Source organism: Syngnathoides biaculeatus, chromosome 1 (genome assembly GCF_019802595.1).
Source record: "Syngnathoides biaculeatus isolate LvHL_M chromosome 1, ASM1980259v1, whole genome shotgun sequence".
NCBI lineage: Eukaryota > Metazoa > Chordata > Actinopteri > Syngnathiformes > Syngnathidae > Syngnathoides > Syngnathoides biaculeatus.
In genome coordinates, this window is record NC_084640.1 from 4,707,047 (window position 1) to 4,728,538 (window position 21,492).

The 21,492-nt window shown below is 43.8% G+C and overlaps 1 protein-coding gene across 1 annotated transcript in view; it reads left to right on the forward strand.

Moving 5' to 3' along the window:
- Positions 1-21,492, forward strand: part of thsd7aa (thrombospondin, type I, domain containing 7Aa) — a 140,950-nt gene that overhangs the window by 25,357 nt on the left and 94,101 nt on the right. Inside the window, exons 5-7 of the mRNA XM_061837720.1 lie at positions 7,363-7,518; positions 13,601-13,804; positions 16,165-16,359. Coding sequence (XP_061693704.1) covers positions 7,363-7,518; positions 13,601-13,804; positions 16,165-16,359 — 555 coding nt within the window. The remainder of the gene's footprint in view (positions 1-7,362; positions 7,519-13,600; positions 13,805-16,164; positions 16,360-21,492) is intronic.

Genomic DNA, 21,492 nt, shown 5'->3' on the forward strand with positions numbered 1-21,492 from the left:
TCAGGAATTAGAGACCGGACTTCGATGCTTGGCATCTCGGGACCAGAGCACGTGGAGCCAGCACCTCAAATGGGTTGCGTACGCCCACAACTCCCTACCCTCCACCTCAACAGGTATGGCTCCACTCCACGTTGTGCACGGCTATCCTCCCTCTCTGTTTCCCTCATTGGCCACAGACTCCGCGGTGCCGTCGGCCCTGGCAGTGGTACGGCGCGACAAACGGACCTGGGAGGCAGCCCGGAGTACGCTGCTGCACATGGGCAACATATACAAGTCCGCAGCGGACCTCAAGAGGAGAGCCGCACCAGAACTCAGGGTGGGGTAGCGGGTGTGGCTCTCCACCAAGGATCTCCAGCTGCGGATGGAATCCTGCAAACTTGCTCCGAGGTTCGTTGGTCCATTCCCAATCACCAAAATCATTAACCCGGTCGCCGTATCACTTAGACTACCTAGGTAGACTACACTCCACATCGCTAGAATACGCCCGGATCGTCCTTCACTGCTGGCTCCTCCGGCCAACCGCCCCACCCCCGCATGGTGAACGGCGGGCCGGTGTACACAGTGTGCCGGTTGCTGTCTTCCCGCAGTAGAGGAAGGGGGTTCAAGTACCTGGTGGATTGGGAGGCATACGGACCGGAGGAGCGCTCTTTGGACCCCTCCCTCATCGAGGACTTCCACGTGGCCCATCCAGATGCTCCTGGGCCGTCGGGAGCCGGCCATTGGGGGACGTACTGTCATGCCCCTGCCATCCTCCCGAGGCTGGTCGTGGCCAGCCAATTAGTCGGCACACACCTGAACCCTGTTTCGGCTGACTACACCCGGTACTTATAGGACACTGGGGACAACAAGTCCTCCGCCAGATCATTGATTCTCATGCCTCGTTCCCGCACTCCTGTGTACCAACCCTCGCCTGTTCCCTGACCATCCTAGTAAGCCTGCCTCTTCTGATACTACTGCTTTTCACGACTGACTCTCTGATCATTGACCAGGGACCGAATAAAGGCTTTCTGTACACTACCTGCTTGCCTCTGGAGTTGTGCATTTGGGTCCGCTCTCGAGCCTCGACCGTGACACTTTCACGTTTCTGTGGAAATATTTTGCTCCACTAATTCTTTCAAAATTGTTTTAACTGAACAACACAAGAGGGTTTTCAAGCATTGATGGCCTTTTTGAGGTCATTCCACAGCATTTCAATCAGACTCAAGTTCTGTCTTCATTTTGACTCATCCTCTCCAAAAAACTTGATTTTTTTCAAACCATTCAGAAATTGACTTTCTGGTGTGTTTTAGATTGTTGTAGTGGTACTCGTTGTTTGCTTCAGTTTGAGGTCATGAGCTGAACATTCTTCTTCACGTTTCTACTGGTAAAATGCAGAATTCATGATTTGATCAATCACACCAAGAAGTCCAGGTGCTGTTGGATATTATTTTTAGATCAATACAAAAGTCCGTTAATCATCTGACTCCAAATTGTGACCTTACCCGACCACCACTCATCCAACAATTTGCGCGCTCGTTCTGAAAAGAAAGGACCAGGAAGCCGGCGTTTTCACACGCGAGTGGATTTATTCCTGGGTCTCGGGTCCCTCTCAATACAACCCTGTACGTCTCTGTTCCCACCAGCTGACGTACTCCACATCCGAGTTGCCCAGGACAATTTCAAAGTACAATCTACTAATTCACTATTGGTTATGTGTCTCCTGCAGTTATCCTGAGCGCTCTCTCATTGGTCTTTCTTGGTCTGCAGGATGGTGGGCCGACTCCTCCCGCCTGCGGTTGTTGACGTTTTGTTGCTCCCGTCTCCCTCTAGGTCTGGGTCAAGCGTCGTCGCCTGGGTCAAGCGTCGCGTCCTGTCAAACCTGCTGATTGTGGTCATCACCACCCAACCGTCGAGAACATTCCGTTCTAGCACGCTATCTGCTGTAATCACTTTCTTGCCACATTCTCACACTTTTCATCCACAGACTTTCACACATTAAGCAGTATTGCATATACATCACCTTGTTGATTAACTTTTATACATTTCATTTCCTTTAGTGCGGAAGCAGTACTTTTTCTGAAATGGTGTGTCACATTTTATGCCAGATGTAACGGGACACACACCTTCCATTTTCAAGTTTTGTCTCATCAGTAGAAAGAATATTCTCCCAAAAGTCTCAATCGTTATTTTGGGGAGCATGGTGGAACAACTGGTTAGAGCATTGGCTTCACAATTCTGAGGAACTGGTTTCAAATCCCAGCCCCACCTCTATGGAGTTTGTGTGTTCTTCCCATTCTTGCGTGGGTGTACTCTGGGCATTCTGGTTACCTTCCACATCCCCAAAACATGCATTAATTGGAGACTCTAAATTGCCCCTAAGTGTCATTGTAAGAGCGACTGTTGTCTGTCTCTACGTGCCCTTGATTGGCTGGCAACCAGTTCAGGGTTGCCCGATGACAGCTGGGATAGGCTCTAGCACTCCCACGACCCTTGTAAGGATGAGTGGCTCAGAAAATGGATAGATAGATGGATGGATCAATTTATCTTTGCTCTGTTTTTTCTGCTAAAAGTAAGACAACCCTTTATATTCTTTTTGGTCAGAAGTTATTTTTGCCTTGGAAATACATCATGGATGCCATTTTTGCCCATTCTGTCTCCCTTATTACTGAGTCATTGAACACTGACCTTCACTGAGGCTACAGAGGCCTCAAACAGGTAGTATTTAAGTGTTTTCTTATTGAACAGGTCAGGAGGTAATCAGGCTTAGGTGAGATCGATTAAAATGAACTTATCTTTTGCATGTTGTCATTTGGAAGACTGGGAGATACCGTTATTTTCTGTTTAATCGTTCAACCTTGTCATGGATTTTATATAAAATATTGATGGGCTTCATCTTGTCATGATCTCAGCTTGTGTCTGTCTTGGTCTTATCTTGGTCTTGGTACCTTCGAGTCGATGACAAGTCTTGATCTTGGATACTGTGGCCTTGAAGATAACACTAGAGATTACTGCTTATGCTATTCAATTGAGTCACTTTCACACATTCCCATTTATATTCTTTTCTTCTTTCCTTATTACTGTTTGTCTTATTGTCACTTAAGCCATATTGTAATAATCAGTTAGGGAAGAGAAAAAATTTTCTACATTGCATTAAGATGACTTTTGGGTTTCGAATTGTCATCATACTTTTTCTCACTGCCCTCTATAATACTGAGGTCAATTTCAGGACTTTTGTCTGACTTATAAACTTATTTTAACTTAAAAAAATGTTCAAGCTCTGAACTTTATATCTGTCAGAGCCAGTGCCAATTGAAAAAGAAAATAACAGAGCTGATCATTTTGCTTGGTGACAGCATGCAAGAGGTAGGAGTTAAAAGGGCCTTCAGCAGCTCGTTTTCAAACAAGCTACAAAACTAGGATCTGCGAAAGCTGTCTCAAGTACAAAAATAGCGAGCTTTTGCATCATCTGTTCAGTGTTGTGGGCTAAATATGCCCACACATGCGCACGCACACGCGCACATGCACACACGCACAAAAACACATCATCATCATCATCAGGGTTAGGGTTATCAGAACCACAACATCTGTTCACAGTCTATCCCCCGGCTTTCCCAGCCATGTGTGAACCAGAGACGAGAATTAAAGTAGTTTTCCCCTCATATCAAACCCGAGACTCCACTATTTGAATATGGTAATATGCATGCAAATCCATGCAGAGTAGGCAAACTTGAAAAAATAGCTTTCATTTATATTGATAGCATTACTGTTTGTATGAAAGCTGACAGTGGCTTGGTAAAATGCCTGTGCTTATCCAGTGACAAAATAAGTCTCAGTCCATCTGGCAAGGGAGGGTGAACTGGCTTCTCCAACTAAAAAATTATTCAGATCTGCTTCCTACCAGCCACCCACTTTAATCTCTCAGTATCACACCTCACATTGCCAATTGAGTTAACAGCATTACGTTTCACACTTTGTATCATTTTCTGCTGAAAATATTGCCAGGATGAAATAGGATACTGTGCCTGCTCCACCTGCGGGGCCAGCCTGCTTCAGTGTGAATGTAATAAATGCTATGGAATGTATTTCTGAGTACTACTGAGTAGTCTTGTATCTAGTCTTGTATGGGGATTTCACTTACAATGTGCAAAACATGAGAAAAATATAAAATATAGACAATATAAGATTTGTGGGATACATGGAAAGTAGCTTTAGCAAGTCAGCTGCAGTCTTCGATCACATTGGAACTCACTGTGTGAGACTCAGATGACCAATTGACATTTTTGAATAATTTAGTAATCTGGAAGTGAATGTTTTATCCAAGTTACCAAATTACATTTATACATGCCAATTGGTTATCTCGAGAACCGAGACAGTAGGTACAAGTTATGCTTGGAGTATCACTTAAACGGGAACTTAGATGTCAATTATTAATCAATTTTCAAATTTTCAATTTTCCATTACACAGGATCTCTGTACGTGTGTTTATTATCCATCCATCCATTTTCTTAGCTGCTTATCCCCACGAGGGTTGTGGGAGTACTGGAGCCTATCCGAGCTGTCAACAGGTAGAAGGCAGGGTACACCCTGAACTGGATGCCAGCCAATCGCAGGGCACATAGACACAAACAGGTGCACTCACAATCACACCAGGGGCAATTGTCCAATTAATGAGGCATGTTTTTGGGATGTAGGAGGAAACCAGAGTGCTTTGAGAAAACTACGTAGGTACAGGGAGAACATGAAAACTCTACACAGGCGGGCCGGGATCGAACGCTGGAACTCAGAGCTGTGAGGCCAGCGCTTCTACAGCTGGTCCACAGTGCAGCTGTGTGTTTATTATATAAATATAATATATATTCGTCAAACTTTATTGAACCAAAAATAGTCCCATTGGCCCCTCCTTCGGCCATCATCTTATTGTGGTGAAGGGGTTTGTGTCCCAATGATCTTAGGAGCTAAGTTGTCTGGGGGCTTCACACCCCTTGTGTGTAGGGTCACCCATTGGAAACAGGTTCTAGGTAAGGGACCAGACAAAGCCTGGCTCCATAAACACTTATGATGAGGATAAATAATGGATCCAGATTTCCCTTGCACGGACGCGTGTCACCGGGGCCCCGCTCTGCAGCCAGACTTGGAGGTGGCTCTCGAAGGCGAGCGCCTGGTGGCCGGGCCTGCACCCATGGTGCTCGGCCGAGCACATCCCAAAAGGGTAACGTGGGTCCCCCTTCCCATGGGCTCACCACCTGTGGGAGGGGCAGGGGGATGTGTCCTGACTGTTGTTTCTCGCAATGCACCAAACTGTAATTCAGAGTATCCCCCCCCTTTTGGAGTCCTTGGAAGGTGTACTGAGGGCTGCTCCTGCTGAGGACTCCATCATTCTGCTAGGGGACTTCAATGGTGACATGTGCAATGACAGTCAGACTTGGAGGGGCATGATTGGGAGGAGCGTCCGTCCCCTATCTGAACCCGCGTGCTGTTCTATTTTGGGACTTCTGTGGTCACAATGTATTGTCCATAACCAACACAATGTTCAAGCATAAGGATATATATATGTGCACTTGGCACCAGGACTCTTTAGGTCCTTTTTTAATAAATGACTTCATGATCATGTCATTGAAGAGAGATGAAGGACCGTCCAGTGAACACCGCCTGGAGGTTGGCTCCGATCTTGGAGAAAGATGCTGGTCTCATCTTGCAGGCCCAAACTTAATGTGAGGGTCTGCATTTAACATAAGGTAGAATCTCTCAGAAGTGTTTTCAACTCCCACCTCGAGCAGAACTTCACCCACGTTGCCACGGAGGTGGGTGACATGGAGTCTGAATGGACCGTGTTCAACGCCTCTATTGCCAAGGGAGCCGACTGCAGCTATGGCTGTAAGGAAATCAGTCTCTGTCGTGGCATCTATCCCTGAACCCATTGGTGGACACCAGTGAGGGATGTCAAAATCGAAGAAACGGTCCTATCGGGCCTTTTTGGGCTGTTGGACTCCTGAGGCAGTTGATAGTTACCCAGTGGCCAAACAGGATGCATCATTGGTGGTTGATGAGGTTAAAACCGGGTCATGGGAGGAGTTCGGTTAGGCCATAGAAAATGAATTACGGATGGCTTTGAGGATGTTGTGGTCCACCATCCGCCAAATCAGGAGGGGTAAGCAATGCGCCATCAACACTGTGTATAATGAAGATGGGGTGCTGCTGACTTTGATTCGGGATGATGTATGCCCAGTGTCAGAGTTTAGTCCACATTACTGGACGTAAGTCACACTCGTTTTCTCGTGAGGGTTGGACCCCGCCAAGGCGTGTTCTTTGTCACCGATTCTGTTCAGAACTTTTATGGACAGAATTTCTAGGTGCAGCCGAGGTGTAGAGGGGTCTGGTTCGGTGCCCTCAGTTTTGTATCTCTGTTTTTTGCAGATGATGAGGTTCTGTTGGTTTCATCAAGTTGTGATCTGTAACTCACTGGAGAAGTTCGCAAGTTAGCGTGAAGTGACTAAGATCAGAATCAGGACCTCTAAATCTGACACCATGGTCCTCACTTGAAAAATTGTGGTGTGCTGTCTCCATGTTTTGGCAGAATGGAATAGATCAACAGGCAGATTGATGTAGTGTCTGCACTGAGGCAGAGTTTTTATTGGTCTGTTGAGGTGAAGAAGGAGCTGAGCCGGAAGGAAAAGCTCTCTTTTCGATTTACATTCCTACCCTCACCTGTGGTCATGAGTTGTGGGTCTGGTAATGTTTTCGCTAAACACGTTGAAATCCTTACAGTGATAAAATAGCTTATTAAAATTTTATTCAACAAACAATATGTTAATCAGAGTACTGTGTTTTGACGAATTACAGCCAATCCAATGTATTTTTGTTGTTTGCTCATCCTCTTTGTTTTATTTTTTCCTCTGCTTAAAGCTACAGAATGCGTCAATATGTTACACTGACCTCACGCGTGGTCTTGCGTTACATGGGTGCTAAAGGGCATGTCAGATTTACATTGTTTAAGTGAAACCATTAAAAGATGCACTTTGAGCCAAGGAGAGGCCATTTGCATCTGAATGAGTTCGGGGCCTGTTATGGCACAGCAAGAATGATTAATCACCCTCATGACCTTGCAAAGAGTCACCTACAGGCATTCTGAGTCTCTGTGAAACCTACCAACAGTCATTGAAAAAAAGGAAAGAAAGATTTAATCTTCGTTGCATCACCTTCGGAATCCAGGCTTTTGGGGGCTCCAGAAATTAAAATCTCCACTACAGTGTGTTTGAATTGTATTTGTATTGTATATTTGACATGTCCAAAGTGTACACAGTAGGACGTGGTTTGTCCTGTTGAACAGAACATATTTTCCGTACTGTAACAAGCATTGGTATACTTTTTGTGCATTCCATCTAGCACTGCGGCCAGTCAACAGTGATCTGTGTTCTGGGATTCCTCCTAACACCACCCAGCTCTGCCATATTGACTGTCCGGTCGAGTGTGAGGTGTCATCCTGGAGTTCCTGGGGACCCTGCATCTTTGAAAACTGTCAGGATCAAACTGCTAAGAAAGGTACTGTTCAAGGTATCCATATTTGCAAACATGATTTTTCTTCAATAAGAATTTGCAAATTCATATGGCAGGCCACAATTACAATAATCAAACTCTTAAGTCAATGTAAACATTGTAGATACGTAATGAGAATTCCTACACTATATGACCTAAAGTATGAATTTATCATTACTTATCTTAAGCAAAATATTCAATCTGAGGCTTTGGGCTTCAGGTTAATTTTACAGGATTTTTGTGGGATTTTCACAAATAATCAAGCACATTAAAGGTAGAGACAATGTTTGTGCTCATGCACTTTCCAGAGTGTAAAGTGTTACAAAAGTGCACACCATTTATCAATTAAATTAAATTAAAGCGTTTAACTCCACTTCTAAGAGGTGGCTTCAGATTCACTTTCACATTCAAGCATATTTCAGGGAAGTGCTGAATATACATCCAATTGTCTTGTGTTAAAATGAACAGCTGAAATCTCAGTTGCATGAAAAACTAAATTTACAGACATTACAAGTTACTGTTGCTCTATTATTTTTGTTGTTTTTCCTGGGCACCTGGCAACCGATGAAATAGAGGTCCCCGGGAAGCTGAGGATCTCAACCTTCTCGGCTAGGGGTTGCCAACCCACTATTTACATGTACAATGCACTTCTACATACGAAAAAAATCATGTGATGAAACAATTTCCTGAACGGCTTAATTTCACAGGTAGAGGTACCAGTGTATGTCGTTGAACAAGGCATACAACAGCATTTGCAAATGTAGGAACTCAATGAGCACATAAGGTTCACCATATTATAAGGTGCCATGTCTAATGTGGTCTTCTTCTTCTTCTTTTCCTTTCGGCTTGTCCCGTTAGGTGTCACCACAGCATGTCATCTTTTTCCATCTAGGCCTATCTCCTGCATCTTCCTCTCTAACACCCACTGCCCTCTACCTCTCACTCTTTTGCCTGGCAACTCCATCCTCAGCACCCTTCCACCAATGCACTCACTCTCTCGCCTCTGGACAAGTCCAAATCATTGAAGTTCGCTCTCTCGAACCTTGTCTCCAAAACATCCAACTTTGGCTGTCCCTCTAATGACCTCATTTCGAATCCTATCCAACCTGCTCACTCCTAGCGAGAACCTCAACATCTTCATCTCTGCTACCTCCAGCTCTGGTTCCTGTTGTCTCTTCATTGTTTCACCACTGTTTGATCCTTTATGCCCTTCATCCGAGGAGACACTTCTGTCACATAACACACCAGACACATTCCAGCAGCTGTTACAACCTGCTTGGACCTGTTTCTTCACTTCCTAATCACATTGACAATTGCTCTATATTGTTGACCCGAAGTATTTGAAGTCGTCCACCGTCTCTTCTCCCTGGAACCTCACTCTTCCCCTCCACCCCTCTCACTCAAATACACATATTCTGTTCAACTTCAGCTTATTTTCATTCATCTCCTTTCCAGTGCATGCCTCCATCTTTTTAAATGTTCCTCCACCTTCTCCCTGCTTTCACTGCATATCCCAATATCATCTGCGAACATCATGGTTCAAGGGGATTCCAGTCTAACCTTATCTGTCAGCCCATCCATTACCACAGCAAAGAGGAAGGACCTCAGAGCTGATCTGTAATGCAGTCCCACCTCAACTTTAAGTTCTTCTGTCTCACCTACTGCACACCTCACCAATGTTCTGCTGCCCTCATACATGTCCTGTACTATTCTGACATATTCCTCCCCCGCACCAGACTTACGCATGCAGTACCACAGTTCCTCCAAATAATGCATCTGTGGTACTCTTTCTAGGCATGAAACCATAATTACCTCTGTCCTAAGTAATAACCGCCGCTATTCTTTCACATAACTTCATTGTGTCGCTCATCAATTGTATTCGTTTATAGTTCCCAGTTTTTTTGACCGACTTGTATTTTTTGACCAACTTGTGTTTTTTGTTTGCCCAACATATTCAACAGAATACTAGCAAGTGAGATGATGCCTGAAAAATGGAGGAAAAGTGTGCTAGTTCCCATTTTTAAAAACAAAGGGGATGTTCAGTGCTGTGGGAACTAGAGAGGAATAAATGAGGCACACAATGAGCTTATGGGAAAAGAGTAGTGGAGGCTAGACTCAGGACAGAGTAAGTATCTGCGAGCAACTGTCTGGTTTCATTCCTAGAAAGAGGATTTATTTATCATCCCTAGGTTGGAACAGCTGGCGGAAGGTGAAGCTAACACTTTCCAGCTCAACACATCTTGAAACACAGACCAGGGAGTAGAACACGAACGCGAGCTGGCTGCAGTGCAATCCGGGCTGCCCCTCTCTCACAGGGCCCCGGCGCACCACTGCCCCGTCTCACCCGCAGCACCGGGGAGGCGTGCGCAATAGGGCCTGAAAAATGGTGAACTATGCCAGGCTAGGGCGAAGCCAGATGAAACTCTGGTGGAGGCCCTCAGCGGTCCTGGCGTGCAAATTGGTCGTGCGACCTCGGTATATGGGCAAAGGACTAATCGAACCATCTAGTAGTTGGTTCCCTCCGAAGTTTCCCTCCGGATAGCTGGCGCTTGATCCGCAGTTTTATCCGGTAAAGCGAATGACGACTGGCCTCAACCTATTCTTCAACTTTAAAAGGGTAAGAGGCCCGGCGTGGCCGGGCGTGGAATGGTGAGCCGCATAGTGGGTCACTTTGGTCAGCAGAACTGGCTGCGGGAAGAGCCAAACGGCAGGTTAAGGCACTCGATACCGACGCTCATGCTTGTGGCACCATATTTCAAACCATTAAACAAATTTAATATAACTCTTAGACAACCCAAAGAAATGCAAAATGCAGTTTTCAAACAATAATGCAGTCTCAATGGAATTTAAATCTGGACTTTGACTTGGCCACTCCAGAATCTTTTTCTTTTTTTTTTTTTTTTTTTTTGAGACATTCAGAGGTGGACTATGTTTCAGTTCGTTGTCCTGGTGCATGATCCAAAAGCGCTAGAGTTTGATGGTACGAAATGATGGCCGGGTGTTTTTATTTGGGATTTTGAGGTACACAGCAAAATTCATTGTTCCATCTGTCACATCAATTACTCCTTTAGCCTTCCTTAGGCAGCAAAGCAGCCCCAGACCATGACACTTCCACCACCCTGCTTCACTGTTGGCATAAGGTTCTTTTTATCAAACGCTGTGCTATTTTTTACGCGAGAGGTAACACTTACTCCAAAAGTCTTTAGGGTCATCAAAATGTTTTTGGGCAAATGTGATATGAGCCTTTGTATTCTTTGCTGACAGCAGTGGTTTTCACCTGGAAACTCTCTCATATATGTCATTTTCGGCCAGTGTCTTTATTATAGTGGGGTCAACAATACCGACCTTACCTGAGGTCAGGGAGGCCTGCAGGTCTTTAGATGTTGTTGGGGTTCTTTTGTGACCTCCTGGATGAGTCATTGTCACACTGTTGGAGTAATTTTAGTTGGTTGTCCTTTCCTGAGAAGGTTTGCCACTGTTCCCAATTTTTTAAACTTGAGTTGTATCACGCCCAGAACACGGGGTTGGACCCAAATGCACGACTCGGGAGATGTAGAGGGAGTTCGGGAAATGTATTTATCCAGTCCAGTGTCGGAGATCAGGCAGGCAGTCAATGGGAGCAGCAGGAACAAGAACGTTAGGCGTAGGAGGCAGGTCAGTGGGCAGGCAAGGGTTGGCAGGAATGGGATTACGAGAGTGCGGGCACGAGGCATGAAGCAATGATCTGGCAAAGGCCAGACCGTATGTGTGGTTCTATATAACTGGGACATAATTACCAAAGACAAGGCGCAGGTGTGTGCCTCCGTCGATTGCGGCAGGTGCGTGCTGTATCGGGGACCGGTACGGCCAGGACAGGGACCAGCAGGGCCATGACAAGTTGAAAGAGGGCTTTCAATTATTATTATTATTATTACTATTATTATTATTAAAATATTGACACTAGGGTTTTCTACAGGCTATCAGGAAAGATTAATCAAGAAAAGATAGCCCCGCAGGGCAAATTGTCACCACGGTGTTATTAACCTAATATGCATGCAAATGATTTGACCTTCTTCACAACAAAATCATGACATCAGTGGCCACTGCTACCTTTGAAACATAGAAACATCCAGTAGATAGTCAGTCATTTTCACCTCAAAGAGTTACTGAATGATAGCTTTCAATCAGTCAATGATAGCCTGATAGAAATTATTATTGACCTCTTTTTAATGTCCTTTGCAGGAACATTAACATGAGACGTATTTACATTTCGCCAAGAGAGAAATTGTGGTGCTGCATGCGGAAGTCTGGTGTGGCAGAGAAATACGTATAGGAGTATAGTATAGGACATGTATGAGGGTAGCAGAACAGTGGTAAGGTGTGCCGTTGGTGTGGCAGAAGAATTTAAGGTAGAGGTGGGATTGCTGTGGTAATGGATAGGCTTACAGATGAAGTTAGGCTGGAATCCCCTTGGACCATAATGTTTGCAGATGATATTATGATATGCAGTGAAAGCAGGGAGCAGGTGGAGGACAATTAGAAAGATGGAGGCATGCACTGGAAAGGAGAGGAATGAAGATTAGCCAAAGTAAAACAGAATATATGTGCGTGCATGAGAGGAGTGGAGGGGTAAGTGTGAGGCTACAGGGAGAACAGATCGCGAGGGTGGACAACTTCAAATACTTGGGGTCAACAATCCAGAGCAATGGTGAGTGTTCCTGTCTCTTCTGGAAATGAGTGTTCACCAGTGCCAACTCCATCCTTTTTGCAAAGTCCACCACCATCTGACCCTCAAAGTTCCTTTGTTGAATGCCGTACTTACCCAGCATTTCTTTATCGCCTGTTTCCTTCACCAACATGTCCATTGAAATCAATCACAACTCACTCTCTCTCTCTCTCTCTGGGATGCTCAGGACTACTTCGTCTAGTTCCTTCCAGAATTTCTCTTTCAACTCGAGATCATATCCTACCTGTGGGGCATAGCCGCTAATCACATTATACATAATACCTTCAATTTCAAATGTCATCCTCATCACTCGATCTGATACTCTTTTCACCTCCAAGACATTCTTAGCCAGCTCTTCCTTTAAAATAACCCCTACTCCATTTCTCTTCCCATCTACTCCATGGTAAAATAATTTAAAGCTTGCTCCTAAGCTTCTAGCCGTACTCCCTTTCCACTTGCTCTCTTGGATGCACATTATATCAACCTTTCTCCTAATCATCACGTCAACTAACTCCTGAGCTTTTGCTGTCATAGTCCCAATTAATTAATTAATTAAGATTAACAGTGCCGGGGGGCGTTGTTAGCCTGGGCCACGACCTATCTGTTATGGAATGTTCATATATGTTTGGTTTGGCATAGTTTTACACCGGATGCCCTTCCTGCCACAACCCTCTGCGTGGACTGACCGAGAGATTGCACTGGCTATTGCCCCCAGAGGGCTGCATTGGCAATGTCTAATGTGGTAACTTGTCTATTTCGAAAAGAAGCCCTTAACGATTGTGGAAATATGTGAAACTACAGTACATTTAGCAAAAAAAGCCTGGAGACTAAAATCCATATATATATGCAGAGCTGCGAATGGTGAACTGCGAATAGGCAAGGGCACACTGTAATCTAAAATTTATGTCGTTACATTGCATCCCATGATTGTTTCCATGATCGTTTTGTCTCTTCCATCAAGTTGAAGCCTCCATCACTGACAGCAGCTGCCTTGCAAGCCTGCGATTTATAATAAAGCCAGCAGATTATAAAGGAACAATAACTGATACAGGCTTCATCTTTCTTGATCCATTCCTCTCCCATTCCCATTTCGAGATAAAGCCTCCATCAGGGGGTTGAGAGACTCATGGCAGTGTATGTTTAGCTAAACTTTCTGATTAAACAGATGGGAGCACATGTCCTCTTGAACATAGGAAATGATCAGTGCATGGAGTCAAAACTAAAACTCGGGAAAAAGTAGACTGATGGGCTGGTTTTAATACAGTATGTCCTATAGACATTTGGTCAAGAGACAGGTTCAGAGTGTTTTCTATTTCTTGATTTCTTATGGTTCTGTTTTTTTTTTTTGTTTTTTTTTTGTTTTTTGTTTTTTTTTGTTAACAGGGTTCAAAATGAGGAAACGCAAGATTGTCAATGATCCAACAGGCGGGACAGGAAATTGCCCACACTTGGTGGAGGCAATACCATGCGAAGATCCCAGATGCGATGACTGGCTAGTGGTTAAATTAGAAGACTGCATCCCTGATAATGAGAAGAAATGTGGACCAGGAATACGAAATCCTCAAGTTCAGTGTGTCAACAGTGATGGTTTGTTGGATATTATAATAATTCATCGTCACCCATATTATGGTTTTGCTATTATTTTCCATAACTCTCAAAGATCCTTCTGATTGCTAAGTTGAGATGTTATGATAGATAGATAGATAGCTAGCTAGCTAGCTAGCTAGCTATCAAAGTACAAATGGTTGTTTGTTTCTCAGTGCCCTGCGGGTGGCCCCAACTTGACATTCTTGCCTTTGAGATTTTCATAGAGATTTGCATAGATGCTAAAGTGCGACAGTGATGCAATGACAGCCTTCCCCGCTCACTCAGTAATGCTAGCATTCGTAGTTAACATCACCTTTGTTAGTACTAATCGGTAAAAAAAAAAAAAAACACAAATGTGTCCTACAGGTATTTTTGAGGACCATCTTACATTCTGTACAGATGAAAATTAAAGTTTGTAGTTAGATGAAATGCTAAAATAGAACCCGTTAGTGTCAAGGGCAGAACACGAAATAGGACCCAAAATGCATGACTCCAGAATAAAGGGACAGTTCGAGAAGAGGATTTTAATCACAGGCAGGGGTTGCTACACAGGCAGGAAGTCCAAAAAGGCAACAGTATTGAAAACCGTGAGGCAAAAGGCAAGGTCAAAAAACAAGGTCGGGGTCAAAGCTTACTGAGTTAAATTACATGGAGCAAGGAACGACTAGGTACAATGAACTAGCAACAAATGGCATGAGACACTAAGTATATATGCATGGTGCAATTAGGGCAGACATGGCAGAGCTGGGGAGGCTGCTCACAGGAACAGGTGCGTACAAGGCAGGGGAATGACCACAGCCATGACAGTTTATTTGTTGCCTTGTTTCCAGCATATTTTTAGTCCAGGTGCCAAAGATGAAGCAGTGACAAGGAAAATGAAAGACACCTGGAAACCATGCAGACAAACTTCAAAACAGCCATCAAAAAAATAAATAAAATTGACAAGGCCATAGCAGTTGTCATGTTCGTTAACCTTTGAAATATTCATAAGTACTGTATTCAAGTTGTACCAAAAAACAACTTTTCATTCACATTTGTCATCAAAACTGTCAACTATCAACAAAACATCAACTTTTCAAAAATAACTAAGCTAGAAATAATAAAAGACAAATCGCTAAGCTGAGAAAGGCAACAGTAGATTGTGGAAACATAGTAAATCTAAGAGGTTTTTATGTTATTGTACATAAAGAACTAAATGGTATACTTCTTTAAATTGTAAAAGTAGTTGTCTGCCTGTAAGATGTTAAATTGCTATAGAAGAGAAGGATATTGTGGATATTGTGGAGTGGAGACCTCTACCAGAGCAGATTTTCATGTGTGCTGTTACACATGGGATGACAGTTGGAATGCATTTAAACATACAAACTGGGTTGGACCCAAAGTGCATGACTCTGGAGACATGGTACAGTTTGAGCAAAAGTTTTATTTGTTCCCAGGTCGTTACACAGGCAAGCTGTAACAAAATCGTGAGGCGAAGAAGCATGGCCAAAACAGGGTACAGCATATGAGAAGTCATTTACAGGAAGCAGGTACTTTGGGAAAGTGACGGGATGTACGACAATCTGGCAAAGGACAAGTGAAACACGAGGAAATATATACAAGGGATAATTAAAGTCAACCAGGCTCAGGTGTGGAGGCTGCTCCCAGGAGAAGGTGGGGACGAGGCAGGGAGAAGACCATACCCATGACAGAAAATGTGTCATCCAAAAGGTTGCTGGCTGGCTTCACCAAAACTATTGTAACATATTTATTTGCTCTACCTTGGTAATATGTTTGTCCTCCACTAACACTTAAAATTCTCTCACTTCAAACTACATTTTGCACCGGCAGTGCTTTGTAAAAGATCACAATCTTACAGTCACAACCCCTGCACACACTGCCTGCATTTTCCAAGCCACTTGTCCTCATAAGGGAGTGCTGGAGCTTATCCCAGCTAACTTCAGGGGAAAAGGTGGACTACATGCTGAACTGGTCAGTAGTCACATATCCACATCATCGCAGAAAACAGAATATAGCACCTCCTTTTTTTAACATTTGGTAATCAGGCTCTAAGACTCTAGAAAGAGGTCTTCATGTCAATAATAACAAACACTAAATGCTAGACAAAGACGGATTATGACTACATAGAATCTTCTCTTGCAGTAGATGTTCATTCAATTAATTTTGATCGGCACCTCTCAACCAAGCCACAGTTGTTTCTCTGCTCTTACTAAGTATTCCTAAGAAAGAAAATGTATCCACAATTGCTCACAGTGGTGCTTGAAGGTAAATAGATATAGATCAGATTACAGAAGCCCATCTCTTTATTTACGAACACCATTATGGTACTGTACTTAAGATGAGCTTTTTTGTGTCACCAGGTAAACATGTTGACAGACAACTCTGCCGTGATGCCATCCTGCCGATGCCAGTCATCTGTGAGGTGCCTTGCCCAAAGGACTGTGCACTCAGTCCTTGGACCCTGTGGTCCCTCTGCTCCCACACCTGCTCTGGAAAAAATACAGAGGGCAAGCAGACAAGAACACGCTCCATTTTGGCCTACAATGCAGGAGATGGTAAGAGGCTACATTCAGAAATCCTTTGACACCAGGATAATTCATGCAAACATTTTGATTATTTCAGATAATACTGAAGAAAAAAGAAAAATAACCTTTAACCTCATTATACTAGTTGTATACTAGTTAAAGTTAAATGCGTTCTCGAGAGCAACTGCAAAGATGGTTGGATGGGTATCTGTGATGCAGATCAGGAGAAAACCAAGAAGAAAAAACAGCCCATCGACGTATTACAACGTATTACGATGTCTTACTGTTACGTACAATGTCAAATATCACAATCAGAATCATCTTTATCTTCCAAGTATGTCAAAAACATAAGGAATTTGTTTCCAGTAGTTCGAGTCTATAATTCAGAGTCCTCTAGCAATTAGAGCATATTATTATTATTATTATTATTAATAATAATAATAATAATAATAATAATGCATCTTCAACCTCTATTTAGATGGCATGGTGGATGACAACACATCTGCCTCACAATTATGAGAACAGGAGTTCAAATTCGGACTCGGCCTGTATGGAGTTTGCATGTTGTCCCTGTGCCTACGTGGCTTTTCTCCAGGTACTCCGGTTTTTCCCAGAACATGTATGGTAGGTTGATTGAAAACTCTAAATTGTCCTGTGAATGTAGTACAAATGACTGTTTTTTTCTATGCGCCCCGGAATTGACTGGCAACCACTTCAGGGTGTGCCCCACCTCTCACCCAAAGCTGGAATCGACTCTGGCATGCCCTCTCTTGCACTTGTCTTATGTTGTCAACTTCTCCTTGCTGGTAGCACACAACCTGGGTGACCGTTGTCCAACCCCCCACACCCTTTTTCTTTTCCTCACAATGAGGATAGACTCAGGTTCCCAGCCAATCGTGGCGACCGCTAGGTGATTACAGCAGGTAGGACCCGGTATGCTTTAAGCCGAGTGTGGTCGCTCTGAAGTTGCCTGGGAGCCAGCAAACAGGTGGGAAGAGGAATAGTCATAACTCTCCCAAACAAGGCGGAACAGCAACTTTTCCTCTGCCTATCTCTATTTTGTTTTGTCTTTTTCCTATGCCATTATTCTTCCTGCTTCAACCAAACCTGTCTTCGTGTTCCTAAGGTCTGGGGAAGACCACGCCATCTGTGGTCGTAAGTCATATAATGCAATGCTTGCTACAAGGAACAACCAATGCCTAATAATTTTGAGAAAATTACTACCTACTCGCAAAGCCACAACGTTGTCCTCTCTTGCGCACACTAAATCTGTTAAACACCTATACATATTTATCCTAAGGCAGCATTCAAACACAACCGTGTCCTTTTGTCCATTTTCCTATGCCTGATTTTCTTTCTTTTATCACTAGTTTCTTTCCTTATTATGTAGTTTGTGGTTGTAGCTGTTTGATATAGATTCTATTAAATTCCATTTAAAATTTCGCTGCCTCTTGTGATGTGTGTCCTGGTTTATTTGGTGCTGCCTCTGTACGTCAAGAACTCTATTTAACGTGTAACAACCTTCACATGATTTTTGAGACTAATTAATAAAAGGTTTGTTGTTCCTTTTTCCAAAATACAACACATCGAAAAAAAGGAATATGTTGTCCCTTTTTCAAGACAAATGCTAACCTGGAAGAGGGAGGCAAATTAAGCGAATTAATAGCACACTTTCTTATCGGCAAAAACATCGACTTGGGGATTAAATGTGGGTCCTCTATGCCAAGTGTCTCTCATTTTTCCATTTACCTTCGTTTATTATCACCTCCTAAATTGGACAAAACTCTGGATGTCGTGGTGTAAGACATATTTCATTTTGTCTCAACGGAATTAACTTGCAACAATATGGCGATGTCACGTGATTTTGTGACGTAAGTGCATGAGCTCTATATCCGGTGAGCAATGACTCAATAATATGGTTCTGTGAGTACCAGTCATTATGGACATAGGACATTATGGAGCTAGTTCTGCTTACCAAAGTGGCCCAGTATGCGGCTCGCCATTCCACGCCCGGCCATGCCGGGCCTCTTACCCTTTTAAAGTTGGAGAATAGGTTGAGGCCAGTAGTCATTCGCTTTACTGGATAAAACTGTGAATCGAGCGCTAGCTATCCTGAGGGAAACTTTGGAGGGAACCAACTACTAGATGCTTCGATTAGTCTTTCGCCCCTATACCCAGGTCGCACGACCGATTTGCACGCCAGGACCGCTGCGGGCCTCCACCAGAGTTACCTCGCACGCCTCCCCGGGTTCCTGTGAGAGAGGGGCGGCCCGGATTGCAGTGTGGCCGGTTCGCGTGCGTGTTCGACTCCCTCGTCCATGTTTATAGATGTGTTGGGTTAGCTGGAAAGCGTTGGCCTCACAGTTCTGAGGTCTTGGGTGAATTCTGCATAAAAAATTATAATATAAGCAAAAAGGTGCATTCAGGACCTTCCATACCCTTTAAGAAGACAAAAGTAGAGCAGAGAACCATATGCTGGAAGCTGAGAAAGGAAGAATGTTGTGTGGACTTTCTGAAAGAGGTGAGACAGGCACTCGATGGACAAGAGGAGCTCCCGGAAGACTCGTCTACTACAGCCAAGGCGATCAGAGAGAAAGGCAGGAAAGTACTTGGTGTGTCTTCTGGTAGGAAAGGGGAGAAGGAAACTTTGTGGTGGAATGCCAAAATACAGGAAGTCCTACAAGGAAAGAGATTAGTGAAGAAGAAGTGGGACACTGAGAGCACCGAGGAGTGGTGAAAGTAATACATTGAGATGCGATGTTGGGCAAAGGTAGAGTTGAAGAAAGAATACTTTTAGAAGTTAATGAATGAAGAAAATGAAAGAGAAGGAAGAGTAGAAGAGGCAAGTGTGAAGGACCAGGAAGTGGCAATGATTAGTAAGGGGGAATTTAGAAAGCACTAAAGGGGATGAAAAATGGAAAGGCAGTTGGTCCTGATGACGTACATACATACATTTGGAGGGATCTCTGTGAAGTTTCGGACTAACTTTATCAACAGAATTCTAGCAGGCGAGAAGATGCCTGAAGAATGGAGGAAAAGTGTGCTAGTTCCCATTTTTAAGAACAAAGACAATGTTCAGAGCTGTGGGAACTATAGAGGAATAAAGTTGATGAGCTACACAATGAAGTTATGGGAAAGAGTATTGGAGGCTAGACTCAGGACAGAAGTAAGTATCTGCGAGCAACACTATGGTTTCATGCCTAGGAAGAGTATTACAGATCCATTATTTGCCTTGAGGATGCTAGTGGAAAAGTACAGAGAAGATCAGAATGACACATTGTACACGCACACATAGTAGACACACTACATTGTGTCTTTGTGGATCTAGAGAAAGCCTATGGCAGAGTACCAAGAGAGGAACTGTGGTACTGCATGCATAAGAGAAATATGTTAGAATAGTACAGGACATGGATGATGGCATCAGAAAAGTGGTGAGGCGTGCCGTAGGTGTGACAGAAGAATTTAAGCTGGAGGTGGGACTTCATCAAGCATCACCTCTGAGCCTGTTCATGTTTGCTGAGGTTATGGATAGGCTATCAGATGAGGTTAGACTGGAATCCCCGTGGACTGTGATGTTCACAGATGACATTCTGATCTGCAGTGAAAGTAGGGAGCAGGTAGAGGAACAATTAAAAAGATGCACTGGAAAGGAGAGCAATGAAGATTAGCCGAAGTAAAACGGAATATATGTATGTGCGTGAATAAGAGGGGTGAGGGGGAAGAGTGAGGCTCCAGGGAGAAGAGATAGCAAGGGTGGACAACTTAAAATACTTAGGGTCAACAATCCAGAGCAATGGTAAGTGTGGTAAGGAAGTGAAGAAATGGGCCCAAACAGGATGGAACAGCTGGCAGAAGGTGTCTGGTGTTTTATATGACAGAAGAGTCTGCTACTATGAATGGCAAAGTTTGTAAAACAGTGGTGAGGCCGACCTTGATGTATGGATTAGAGACTGTGGCAGTGAAGAGACAACAAGAAGCAGAACTGGAGGTAGCAGAAGTAAAGATTTTGTGGTTCTCTGGAGTGACCAGGTTTATTAGGATTACAAAGCTCATTAGAGGGACAGCCAAAGTTGGATGTTATGGAGACAATGTTCGTCAGAGCAAACTTCGATGGTTTGGACATGTCCAGAGGCGAGAGAGTGAGTATATTGGTAGAAGGGTGCTGAGGATGGAGCTGCCAGGCAAAGAGCAAGCGGAAAACCAAAATAATGTTGATGAATGTTGTGAGGGAAGACATGAGGGCAGTTTGTGTGAGAGAGAAAGATTCAGGAGATAGGCTTAAATGTAAAAAGATGACATGTTGTGGCAACTCCTAACGGGACAAGCTGAAAGGAAAAGGAGAAGATAGATATTTAATTTTAGAATTTAATCAGGAAGGGGTCCAATACTTTTTCATGGCACTGTATCTGTGAGAACAATTAAAAGAGCCATAACAGTCATGAATTTTGTTTGTATGAGTCAAGTACCTGTATTGTAAGCATTATTTGAGAAGTCATTATACATGCAGCCTGCCATCCTCAACCACAGCTCCCATGGAGGTGTGTGAGAACTATTCTGTAGGATGAATAAATGATATATTCCATGGCGGCATGGTGGATCACCTGGTAAAGTGTTAACCTCACAGTTCTTAGGCCCCGGGTTCAATCCCAGACCCGCCTGTGTGGAGTTTGCATGTTCTCCCCATGCCTGTGTGGGTTTCCTCCGGGCACTCCAGTTTCCTCCCACATCCCAAAAACATGCAACATTAATTGGACACTCTAAACTGCTCCTGGGTGTGATTGCAAGTGCGGCTGTTTGTCTAAATGTGCCCTGCAATTGGCTGGCAATCAGTTCAGGGTGTACCCCGCCTCCTGCCCGTTGACAGCTGAGATAGGCTCCAGCACTCCCTGCGACCCTCGTGAGGATCAGCAGCAAAAAAAAATGGATGGATGTATTCCATTCTGTATTCTGTATTTGTTGTGTGACGGTGCTTTCTGTGGTGCAATCAATGGTTCCAATATTTTTGGAGAGTATTGTTGAATATCAGCTTGTTGATATCTGTTTGGCAGCTGGATATAAATTGTGGCAAGTGAAATAATTACATATTGGGATAATTTGCCTTACAGTTGATTGTTGAATGCCACATATTTCTCCAATTTACTATTAAAATGTCCCAGTGATGAC